This window comes from Platichthys flesus, chromosome 24 (genome assembly GCF_949316205.1).
Source record: "Platichthys flesus chromosome 24, fPlaFle2.1, whole genome shotgun sequence".
Taxonomy (NCBI): Eukaryota; Metazoa; Chordata; class Actinopteri; order Pleuronectiformes; family Pleuronectidae; genus Platichthys; species Platichthys flesus.
Window position 1 is genome coordinate 13,865,748 of NC_084968.1, and position 12,849 is coordinate 13,878,596.

The 12,849-nt window shown below is 45.5% G+C and overlaps 1 protein-coding gene across 1 annotated transcript; it reads right to left on the bottom strand.

Moving 5' to 3' along the window:
* Positions 1-2,975: 2,975 nt before the first annotated feature.
* On the bottom strand, positions 2,976-9,833 carry cited1 (Cbp/p300-interacting transactivator, with Glu/Asp-rich carboxy-terminal domain, 1). The gene is made up of 2 exons (XM_062384405.1): positions 9,626-9,833; positions 2,976-5,616 (listed from the first exon to the last, which is right to left on the bottom strand). Exon 2 carries the CDS (start codon positions 5,590-5,592, stop codon positions 5,017-5,019), a length of 576 nt encoding a protein of 191 aa, XP_062240389.1. The 5' UTR covers positions 5,593-5,616; positions 9,626-9,833; the 3' UTR covers positions 2,976-5,016.
* Between the last annotated feature and the right edge of the window lie 3,016 nt (positions 9,834-12,849).

Genomic DNA, 12,849 nt, shown 5'->3' on the forward strand with positions numbered 1-12,849 from the left:
AAAACTCTTATTATTATGATAAACAATCATGATTTATGAATCCTCTCTCTCTGTCAAGTTTTTGTTTAATCAATTTCACCCCAAAATGACCAACGATATATTAAAATTGCATTTTTACACGTTGGTAGAGACAGCATGTCAGAGTAAAGTCATTTTAAACATTATTTTGTTTAGGGTTGTTTCTGTTCTCTGTGTTTAATAAAGCTCTTTGCATTCAGTCATGTTAATCACCATCAACACGATGGCAGCATTGTGGCAGTGAACTGTTGAGCTTATATCCAAGACTGATATTTGTTGTTTATATATAAATCCCCACAAATATTCCAATTATATATAAATTGTGAACCTGAAAGCAACAGTTTCAAAACTCAAATAATTAAACAGAAATAACAAATTAAGAATTTTCTCCATTTCCCCCTAAAATTAGACCTAAATCACAAATAAACTCTTACAAAGAGATTTTAAAGATAATTTTTATTAAGAACAGATCAATAAACTAAGTTTCATCCCATTTGAACACATTGAAAATGCAAAGAAAAGATGCAGGACGTGTTCAACTGGATTAAATTGTGTTCTTAAGTGAGTGACAGTTATTCTACGTTGTGAACACTTACCATCACATACCAGTAGAGGGCAGCACTGCATCAAAAACCTGATCCCATGGGACACAGCCACAGACTTTTGCTGGTGATTCTATTGTCTTATATTTTGTGTAAGGGGCATATATCTTTTGATAAATAAGTCTGTGTTTTATAGGGAAACTAGAACAACGACATTAAAACCTGTAGCAGTCAGTAGAAACCGTTAAATGACACAAGTTGACTCCAGCTCAGATTTCACTTTCTTTATTTCTCCCCAAACTTCAGAGGCATAACAAAAATACAAGCGTTTCTCAATAAGATCTCAGTCATTTACATATTCATACGAATGTACAGTGAGCAAAAAGTGCTTTAAAATCATCTTTGAGTTATATTCATTTTGTCATCAGGAAGGAGAAGGACAGAAACGACAGGTAGAAGAAGAAAAGTAAACAAGAGAAAAATAAAAAAAACACATTCAACGATTGTCTTTCTGAATTAAGAAGAGTTTTCATGTTTGTTATTCATGAAAACCAGATCAACAACTTTGCAGGAATATAATATTTTCCTGTTTGCTGTCAGAAGCTGCAAATCAGAGTCTAGAATCAGCATAAAGGTGAAAACATTGGTATGTGAATCTCTCTGCATCAACCCAGTGGTCAACTTTAATAAACAGTCAGTATGTTTACTTGAACAATGACATAATACATAATATCATAAGTAATAGTTGTGTTGAAAGAGTTTTACGCTCATTAGGCGGCTGTACTTTGTGCTTGTATCGATTTAAATCAAGTTAAAGTGGGAAAGCACATCAGTAATGGAAACTCATGAATAATGAATCTGTAATCAAACTTTCCTGTGATGAGTTTTCTCCGAGCTGAACAATCCCAGCTCGCAAATTCATTTTCAAAAAGTATATTTCTGTTGCCTGAACTTCTGTCATGTGGTTTTTCCAAGTTTCTGTCGTTGGACCAAAGCTGTGAGTTGTGTGTTTTGTTGGGTTCACGAAGGTCGTGCCCCCGGGGGTCAACCTGCAATATCAGGGGGGGGTCAAGGAAAAAGAGGAAATGAAAGACCTCAGACGGTTCAAGCATCTCGAGTGGGGGACTTCTCAGGGGAGGGGATGGTGGGGGGGGGGGGGGGTTGTTCGTCTAGTTCACAGAGCAAAAAAATAACATTCACTCAGCTGGGATTAAGGCCGGACTGCAGAGCAACACACACACAGGCAGAAAGACGACGGCACTTTAAAACAATGTGGAGCAGATGGAAACAAACACAGAGCTGTCTCGAATCTGAAGAATGTTGTTCTGACCCGTTAGGGGCCGAGAGAGGAACCAGTGTGTGTCTGTGTGTCTCTGTGATGAGAAGCATCTTTATTTCTTTCCCTGTGAATCACCGTGTGTGCGACAGTCAAGTGAAAAACCCAGAAAATCCCTGAGCTGAAAGGATCCTGTCAAATTAGTCCCTCAGCGGCTTTTCATTAATCTCTGCTTCTCCTGTTTCATTAAAGAAAGTTCTGTGGCCATTGACTGTAACCATGTGTGTGTGTGTGTCTTTGTGTGTCTGTGTGTAAGCTGTGGAAAAGGACTTGAGGAGTGTGTGTTCCCTCCGGAGGAACTGGAGTTTCTGTGTTAGCTGACAGATCTATATCATTAACTTTATATAACCATGGATGACATGACAGCCCCCCCGAATGTGGAGCCCCCTGGTGGCCAGCTGCAGCATTGATCATAAACCCCGCCTCCTCCATGTTACCAATTGGGGTACTTTATCACACTGAGGTATGTTTGGTTTTAATTTGTTGTTTTAACGTTAGTGCAAGATGGCGTCGCCCGTGTCTGAGAGGTTTTGGCTTCATTTTTGTTCAACAGGAGGATCTTGTCTTTAGAGTCACTGATCGAAAGCCCCAGTGAGTTGTGTGTTTTTCTTCATGTGGGCCGATTACTCGTATCACATCTTCTCATTCCGGACTCGAACATACGGCCTCTCACTTTCTCACCATCTCCTTCACACCCCCACCCCCCACCCCCGATACCCTGTGAAGTCTGAGCCACCGAGCAAGTGCCGGTTTCGCGGCTGCTACTCCTGTTTCCCCGCGGTAACACCATCCCCACACTCCTGTGTGTGTTTCCCTGTGTGTTTCCATGTCTTTGTGCGTCTGCAGCCAGCCGCTCTCAGTGTGTACCCGTTTGTTCGGACTTCAGGGGGCACGTGGGTGTTTCGTTGCAGCCTCACGTACGTACACATGCATCCAGGTGTGTTCTTTTTGTGTGTGTGGTCCAGGAGGACAGACAAGCCGGGTGAAGGTGAAAGGCCTTTGTTCGACCGCTGCCCCCCCCCCCCCCCTCCTCGCCCTCCACCGGCTTGTCTTACCACAACACAGAGCCCCCCCCCCCCCCTGTCCTGACTGCATACATCTACAGGCAGGACGCAGCTGCATGGTAAAGCTCCTATAGGGGGTTGGGGGGGAATCAGACTGGCAACCACATCTGGCCTCACCATGGAGGTCCAGTGAGGATCAGATATGTGTAAATAAGACACATAAACATGGGATTTAACATCAGCCTCTTCACTCCAGAGTTATTAGGGAATGGTCAATTATCAATTCCTTTATAATTGAGTTTTAAATGAATCATACGTGGACGGGTCTCTACTCAGGAGGTGTGTGTTGATACTTCTCAGGATCGAGCCGCCTCGACCACATCGCGTCCGTCCCAGTCGGCCGACGGGAGTCTGATCAGTTGACACGAGATGGATTTGACACGTGAGCTCAAACAGCGGTTATGATATCATCCAACTCATTCAGGATGTGATACGGGAGAGAGAGACAGATCTGGAACCAGCACTTAATGATGGTTGAGTTCTTAGATCCATCTAAACTTGATATAAGTCTTTCATTTTTTGTAGCCAGAATTAAATTGCTTATTGGATAGAGACATCTGTGAGCACCTCCACTTGTCAACATGTATCGTCTTTATACAGACATGCATTGGTTGTATATAAAGATGGACAACATGACGGTGTCTATCGCCCCCTGGTGGTTGGCTGTTGTCACATGGACCAAACTAAACACTCAGTCTAAGGATATATATGCTATAGATCACATCTGACGGATTCAGCTCTTTCAAACCTTCCTTCCAGTTTCTGAAAACACTGAAAACAAGTGTGTGTGTGTCTCTGTGTGTGTGTGGGTCAAAGCCTGTCGTGCAAGGTGTGTAAACACCAGCCTCCAGCTACATTGATGACAAAACAGCCGAGGCTTCCTTATCGGCAGCGCGGGGGGGCAGAGATAAGTCTACTGTTTTCACATAAACATGGAGATGTGGCAGAACAGGAAAAACAAAACAAAGAAACCAGAGGACAAGTGAATTCATCATTTGGTTTATGTCCACACACGTTGACAGAACCTGGTGTCCTCCGTGTGGAAGGAAGTGATTTATCCACGATCATTGACACAGATTCGACTGCAGGTCAGAAACACATCACATACATGTAGTGGCAGCTCACATGACCAGAAGGCCTCTATGGTTTTTAATCAGGCTGTGCTCCGGAGAAAGGAGCGCTCCATTAAGGTCCCGAGCTCCGAGAGGTTCCCCGGCTCCTGATCTAATTCATGGTGCAGAGAGAAGTCGGAGCGATAAGAGACGCTGCTACAGAAGAGCTCCTTGTCCAAGTGGCCTGATGGATATCAGCCTCTGTCTTAAATAACATCTTCTGTGAAAGCGTCTGCTTGAAGTCGATTCAAACAGAAAAGAGAGAAAGAGACAGAAAGTGAAAGAAGTACATTGAGATAACCAGTTCTCAGACAATCAGCGTCCTTGTGGAGCCGGGGGACAGGAGTCTCTTTCCCGTGAGACCGGAGTCCAATAGTGTCCATTAAGAAAACAGGAAACGTAGTGTTTGTCGTCCTCCGCGAATCCCCACGTAAAGTCAGGTTTCCCATTTTCTTTTTCCTTGATGGAGGGAGGACGGCTCTGAGGAGAAGACGGGGACCGGGTCCAACAGGTGTGTCTTTGTCATCTGTCCTGTTTGTCTCCAGGAAACTGAGACCAGCGTCTGAGCCAAAGCTTCTGGATTTGATAAAGCCTGCAGCAGGGAGCGATGGGGAAAGAGCACAGAAGCAATCAAGTCTCTTTGGTTTCCTGCTCGTTCTTGTGTTTTTCTTCTTTAGATGAACAAATGTAAAATGATAGTGGGATGAGGAAAAACATCTTAATCCCATTAGACTGGGCTTCCATCACCAGTGCCTCTTCTTCACCGACTCGTCCATCTGTCCATCGAGAGAACGAAACCCAAATAGAAGCTAGAGAGTGTCTCTGATGTCTTTCACACTCAGTGTCTCTTCTGTTTCCTCGTGTTATCGACCAATCAAAAGGGAGGGAAGAGAAAAACTAAACAAGGGAGAGAAGGTCTTCTCTCTCTGCGTCCCCCCCGAGCGTCAGCACCCAGCCGGCACATCGGACATGAAGTCAAACTCGTTCTGTCCCAGCCAGAGCTCGGGCAGCTCGTTGGCCCGGTCCAGGCCCAGCTCCACCACCAGAGACATGAGGACCTCCTCGTCCACCGGGTCAAAGTCGATAAGTCCACCTGCACCGGAGCTCTGGGTCCCCATGGTGATCCCGACCCCCATCCCGCCCCCGCCGAGGCCCCCAGTCGGCCCCAGGAGCTGGTTCCCAGAGCCCAGGGGCGAGGGCCCGAAGCCCCTCGGGGCTCCGCCGGGCGCCGGGTGTCCGGCTGAAGCCCCGGTGAGGTTCTGGTAGTGCGAGTTGAGCTTCTGCAGCTGCATGCTGGCGATGAGGTGCGGCCCGGTCTGCAGGCAGAAGGGCTGAGGTTTGGAGAGCGGAGCCGAGGACAGCGTGGCCCCCGGCGAGGAGGCGGGGCCGGCGGACGGGGAGAAGGGCGCGGCGGAGGTCTTGGAGGACGGGTAGTGGAGCAGGGTGGTGAGAGGAGAGGAGGAGGAGGAGAGGTCCTTCATCGCAGCGTGGGCGTGGCCAGGGAACAGCAGTGAGGTCATCACCGGGAAAAACCACAGAGGAGCCTGGGAGGAGAGACAAGGGAGATGTTATCCAACTGGTCAAACTGGGACGTGAGGAGGAGGAGATAAGCTGGTTAGATAAACAGAGGATTCAGGGAAAGGCTGTGGCCGGACCTGCAGCACCAAGCAGCAGGAGATGAAGATGATCATGCTCTTCATCGTTCTCTGCTCTCACACGTGTGGGTAACGACAGAAAGTCAGAAACACACGTCCTGTCGGGCGGTTTGAAAACGGAAGATAAAGCAAACGATAAACAGTCAAACAGCCGTTTGTTAGCTTCCCTGTCCCGTAAACGTTTTAACCGCGCATGTTAACGGCTGAACCCACGAGTCATAGTGCACAACACACTCTCATGTGGGCAAAAGTGTGTTGTGGTGAACATTTGATGACAGGAAGACGGATGACTCACAACTTTGGAAGTTCCTTGAAAGTGTTTTCCTGACAAACACGTGGCTTCAGGACCTCGACAACAAAAGTGTTGTTGACCTAAGAGTCCGTTCGTGTTGTCATGACCCAGTAAATCACTGGACTCAGATCTGAAAACGCACAACGTGGCGACCGGTGCCTGGACGGCTGCATGACTCACTGTGCTCAGGACTGATTGTGTGTCTGTCTGTGTGTGTGTGTATTCGCTTGATGTCTGTTTTTCCTCTTGACCTATTGAGCAGCAAATTAACCATGAAAAGGCCGCGAGGAGAAAGACAGACGGGCTTAGAGTGTTTATAGGTCTGTGTGTGTGTGTGTGTGTGTGTGTGTGAGTTCACAACACAACAGGGCCTTTGAGGACCTTGAGCAGTGATTGGGTCACATTATGGATAAATACACATGGGTCCTGAGAACAGAGCATATGTGTGGTCATGTGGGGGTGTGTGTGTGTTTGTGTGTGTGTGCGGAGGTAAAAAAAGGGCCAGTGAAACACAATGTTTGTGTGTTTCAGCATGTGTGTGTGTGTGCATGTGTGTTACTCAAGCCTTCTGCAGAAAGACTCCTAGAGGCTCATGTTAAAGTCCCTGAGCTGGTTTGTATTACACACAGTTCAAACAGCATGTGTGGATTAATACACACACACACACACACACACACACACGCATACACACTCTTGGACTTCTATCTTTGTGAGGACCCTCATTCATATGATCCAGTCCCGGGCCCCTCACCCAAACACAACCCTTTGAAAATGTCTCCGGGAGCGAGGACCGTCCCAGAACGTCCTCATTCTCCGAGGTTTGGAACTCAAATTGGTCCTAACAAAGATAGACTTGAAAAGAAACACACACACACACAGACACATACACAGACACACACACACACACACACACACACACAGCGAGCCCCTCCTCCCAGCGCTGCCTCTTATTTAGCGAGAACATAATTGCTACAGGCAGGCATGCAGCTGCACTCGACTGATAGAGTTAACACACACACACACACACACAAAGATACCAAACAGCTGTCAATGGCAGGTCTGTGTGTGTGTGTTGTGTGTTCATTATTCATTGACTGATTACTGTCAGGGCCAGGCTGCACATGGTGCCTCCGCTCAGCATCTTTCCACTACACTGAGTCCAGGAGACAAACAACACAACACAACAATGAAAAGAGCGTTTTCACATCTTTAACAACACAACAACGAGGTTTCAACCTGTGGATGTGAAAAGTAAGTTCACACTGCACACAGCTTGGATTGATAAAAACAACAATTGATTCCAGTAACAAACAAACAGCAGAAATATGAGTCAGAGCATCAAACATCGGTAAACACACGTCAACCCCCCCCCCCCCCCCCCCCATGTGAAATGAATCTGGAGCAAAACACAAAAGCACCAAATCTCTTTTTAACATTTTGTTTATTCTGGTTTTCAACGCCATCTCTTTGTTTGTTTGGAAGTTTAAACTCTACTGGAAACTTCTACTTGAGGATTTGTTACTTCATTGATAATCCAACATTCACACAAACCTACACAACATTAAATACCTTAAACTACAATGGTCTCCATTGTTGGGACCTGCTTTTTTTGAATGGGATTAAAAAATGTAATCCCGTCCCTTTAAGACAAATCAAGGACATTTGTTAGATTCATTCTTGTGTTCATATTTCACAGTAATGTGTGTAAGGTTTTAGTTCTGGTCCTTTAAGAGCTTCACTTGGTTTTAATCATCTTATAAATCAGGTTTTACATATATTACATCAGGAATCTGTTGGAGACACTGAAGGGAAGGAAGTCAGCCCCATGAAGCTTCCAGAGGAATCATGGTTTGATTTCATTCTGTCATAATTATGATTTAAAACCCTTTGAAGGAAACTTTCTAATTTCAGGGGAAAAGCAATTCAACAAACATCTATTTGTCCACAAAGTTTTATTCCTGGTTTGTCCTCAAACGCTCCAGCTGATGATTCTCATTAAATAAATGAGACTTTTTCTAAGAACTCGTGAGACAGAGGACGTCCAGAAGAGAGAAGCTCTGTCTGCAGCTGGAGACGAATCAGAATCTGTCTCTGAGGACCAGTTGGACGTGTTGGGACAGTTTGCTGCTCTGGTGCAACAGGAGGGCGGCGGACCGGCCGAGGAAGGACGTGGTCTGAAGCTGCTGGACCAGGACCAGTGTTTCTTCCTGTCCACAGCTGACCTGACTCATTGTGTTCTTCCAACACTTTTATGAGATTGTGAAATCGGCCCCGCTTCAGTTTCCATATAAATGATTTCATTAGTCGTCTCGGCTGCGGACCGCTCTGCAGCTTCTTTAATTATGAGCAATCAAAGTCCGCTGCCTCTGCCAGAGCGGCAGCTCCTCCACAAAACAATAAAACAACTCCTCAGTCATAAAATCTCAGTTATGGATAATTATTTACTCAGAAAAATACACACACGCCCGTCCCAGTTTATTAGAGCCCGAGGTGACGTCTGCAAATTGATTCTTTTAGGCTCCAGAACCAAAACAGATGAAAGTCACGATCTTACAAAACAGATGAAGATGAAAAATCTCCACATTTCAGAAACTGAAACCAAAGAATTGTTGAATACTCATCAGTTTTCTGTCATTTCACTTCAGGCGATTAATCGACTGACGGTTTCATCATTATCGCAAATGATAAGAGAAGACAAAATGACAGAAACTTCATCAGATCCCGACAAACTTGTTAGAAGCTTGTTCATTAATTATTTTAAAGAAGAAAAATACAAAGTTTTCAGATTCCATCTTCTGAAATGATCTCTCATTGTGTTTGATCTCATTGTCAATTCAATTTTTTTGTCATTTCATCTGTTTGATGGATTAAACAAACCTTTAGGTTTTATATTATTTAGGGGAATTATAGGAATGCTTCTGATGATGCATTTATCAAGAGGGAGCAATCACACACAGACATACACACACAAGCACGCACACACACACACGCCAACCACAGAGGTTTCAATTACACAATTAAAGTGTGACAAGCAAATTGAAACGTCAGTCTGTTTGTTCCTTTCTCTTCCACACACGCACGCACACGCACGCACGCGCACACACACCATATGTTGTCCCAGCGTGACGCACTCACAGCTTTAATTGCTTCCAACTTCCACAATTAAAACGGTTAATGAGGAAAAACAGATTTAACTTCACTTCCCTCAAGTTTCAATCTTGTAAAACTTCCCTGTTTAAAATAGGACACGTTCCAATTAATATAAGAAATCGAATTATTAATCATAGGTCACATAACAAAATACTGGTTGTTATTGCAGGTGAAATCTAATTAGACGTATTAAAACTGGTTTTGCAGGAAGTCTTTCAATTCTGCATAAACTGAGTTAAACTCAGTTTATCAAAGAAACCGAACAGAAAATGTAAATTGCAAATAAGAGTTTTCTTCGGAACCTCTTCAGCTCCAGGCTCAAAACCCTTGACCTCATTTAAAGTCTCATGTAAACACTCCAGGAGAGAGACACACACAACAGATTTACAGCACAAACACAAACACACAGTGACACACGCCTCCGTGCATGTGCACAAACCAGAGAAACGGACCAACCTGGTGAGGAAAGCTCCAGGAAACTCAGAGTCTCAGGTCCAGAGGGTCCAACGTGCGTGTGCGCATGAGAGCAGCTGGAGATCTGAAGGGACGAGGAGAGCTGACACCCGGACTGAGATCCTCCAGCTCCTCAACGAGTTCCTCACTGGACAGACACACTTTGTGCAGCTCGCTGTCCTCACTGAGCAGCCTGTAGGGTGTGTGGAGTGTATCAGGGTGTGTGTGTGTGTGTGTATGTGTGTGACTGGCTGCCTTTCACAAAACCAGGATCTGGACTTCCAGGAGATCAGGGTGGAGAACATCTTACAAATTAGAGTTTTCTATGTCTGAACATTTGTTGACTGAACCCAGAACAGTTTGGGTGGAGTATCAACGCTCAACGTCAACATGGATCAACCCAGTAAAGAAGCAAGAGGAGGGATGGAGCTGGGTGTAGGTCATTAACTCCACCCCTCCTCCATGTTAGCAGATGGGACATGAACTATAAACTCAATGTTCACATCAGATAAATGTTTCTCAAAGTTGGTGTGAGTCATTTTAGGAGCTTGTTCTCTACAAATAAAACTATTCTATAATTAGTAGAAGATGACAGTTGTTACTAACTTTGGCTTTGTTGTATTCACACTGTTTCCTTTGTGTGTGTGCGACCGGGAGCCTGAAGCAGCTCGATGGAATTCAACACAATCTTTCTTTTAGATGATTTGAAAACAAAACACACAAATACAAGGTCGGTCCGGCTCCATGTCAAGAGGAATCCATCCTCCGGGTTTTCAGCGCTGCTGCTCTGCTGCAAACAAACGAACCACTTCAGAAAGACTGTCTTTGTCAGTGTCACTCCACCAGAGAGAGAGAGGGAGGGAGGGAGGGTGGGGGGGGAGAGAGAGAGAGAGAGAGGGAAAGTCTGTGTGTAGTTTCTCACATGACGTCTGCATGTCACGTCTTCACTAATGAACAAGTGTTTGTGTTCTGCTTCTGTGATTTTGTATTGTTGTTGTTGTTGTGGTGTCGCACACAAACAAATTATTTTGTCATAAAAAAACAACTCAACATTTGTTAGAGATACACAGGATCCTCAGCATCAGTCATTTAATGAGTCGTGGAGGCGTCGGGATCTAAATGTCAATATTAGTTTGGAAATGATTCATAAGAGGTCGTCATAAAACCGGAAAGTTCTTGAAATGAGCAGTTTTTATATAGTTACACATAAAACACGGTTTCTACAGCCCCTTGTTAAATAAAGACAAGTTTACACTGGAGAGAACTCATCAATTTATACCAGAAACACGACCAACTAGTACATTTAAATATAGTTTTATTAAATTTGTTCAGATCTGCTTCGTTGGATCATTTTAATGTTCAGAAGTTTGTCACCTGCAGAAGCTTAAATCCAGATCCTGTCACCTCACGGGTCAACTCAGTCGATTTTATTCATAAGGGACAAACAAAGGCTGTTTGGGAAAAAGAATAATCACTGAAAGTGTTGTAGGGGGGGGCTGCTAAACAGCCCATTACCCATTCACCACTGGCTCAATGGTCTGCAGTGGGAGGACGTCATTACGCGCCAACAGCGAGCGGCGGCGCGGTCAAGTGCCACGCGCTCGGCCTCTCCTCCGTCAAGCAGATAAAAGCTGGCATCTGTCTTTATTGTGCGCGTAAATCCCCCCCCCCCCCCCGCCATTGACCGCAGACACTTCACATGTTGACGAGGACGACGTATAGGCTGAGCGCCCCCCCCCCCCCCCCCCCCCCCCCCCCCCCGGAGCTTTGTTCCCCCTCCAGGGAGACGTTATGCAAATTCAAACAAACCGTTTGTGATTTCCATCTCTGCACACAAATAGTCGGAGCATGTTTGGTCAAACTGACGGACTTTTGTTTACTCGGGGGGGGGGGGGGGGGGGGGGGGGGGATTCGATAGAGCAGCTGAGGAAACTGCATCTCAGACTCTGCACCTCTGGAAACACAACAACATCTTTCTCCTGATCTGTATTGGAACAATGCACAAAAAAGGTTTCACAACAGTGATGCAAATGGTTAACACAACTGATTAAGGTGTTCACCAGGGGGAACCACAGAGCGTCAGAGGAAGAGGAAGAGGAAGAGGAAGGACGGGCCCTCTGGTTATCTCAACGACTCTTTGGGTCAAACGCAGAGCTGTGGAGGGGCCCGCTGTGGATCTGCATACAAAAAGTTGTGTCTCTCTCATAGTGAAAGTGCGTTAATGACACAAAGAGACAAATTATGTCTTTTTAAATAAAACTCATGGGTCACAGTCTGAAAACTGTCCTCAGACTCCAGAGGGGTAAAGAACTTTGCTTTAATAGAGCATCCTAATCCAACAAGGATCCAGAGTCGCCAGGCACCAGGATTCAACTGCACTTAAACCTGTGATGGAGCCTCAGTCAGACGAGTCCAACACCACCTTCCATTTTCATATCAGAAAAAATTAATCTGTGTCGATTAGAGGAAGTGAGAAGCGAGCGCCAGAGACAAATTACCGCTCGGACGCTCTGGCAGAGGACAGCTCTGTCCTCGCCACGATGAGGACGACAGCTTCTCCTTTTCCAGAGCGCGTTGCCTCACTCGACTGGTTTATGTGGGGCTTTTAAAAAAAAAGGGACATAAAGGTTCCGTAGACTTGTTCCCAGTCGTTTAGATTCCACGCAAACCAGAGCGGGGATAAAAGTTACACAACTCAAACTGCACAAGACACAAAACAACGACTTTCTCTGAATCTTCTTACACCCCTCGTTCCTCACTCACTCGTTTTTTCCGGTATTGGTGACACTTTAAACTTTTGTTTGTCTCTACTTCCAACTGTAAACAACCCAAACTCCCAGTTCCCTCCCAAACTGGGACCACCTGGGTCCCAACAGAACCCGACCCCAGAAACCCAAGAAACAAAAAAAAGCACAATCCAGGATTTCAGTGGGGCCCTGAAACCTCTGGGGGCCCCTCGAGTTTGTCTAATTTGAGCAAGACAAAAAAAAAAAAAAAAGTGCACAAACACACACAACTCTCTCACATTGCTCATGATTACAAAGCCCCCCCCCACCAGTTTACAAGATAGGATTTCAATGGCCTCTCCTTTCTCTGAGCTCGTAAACGGTGTAATGAGTTTCATTTGCTCCGGCTACGTTGGGCTCAACCGCCACGGTGACCACAGCAGTGTTCGTAAAGATCACAGGGAATCCTCGCACACACGCACACACACACACACACACACA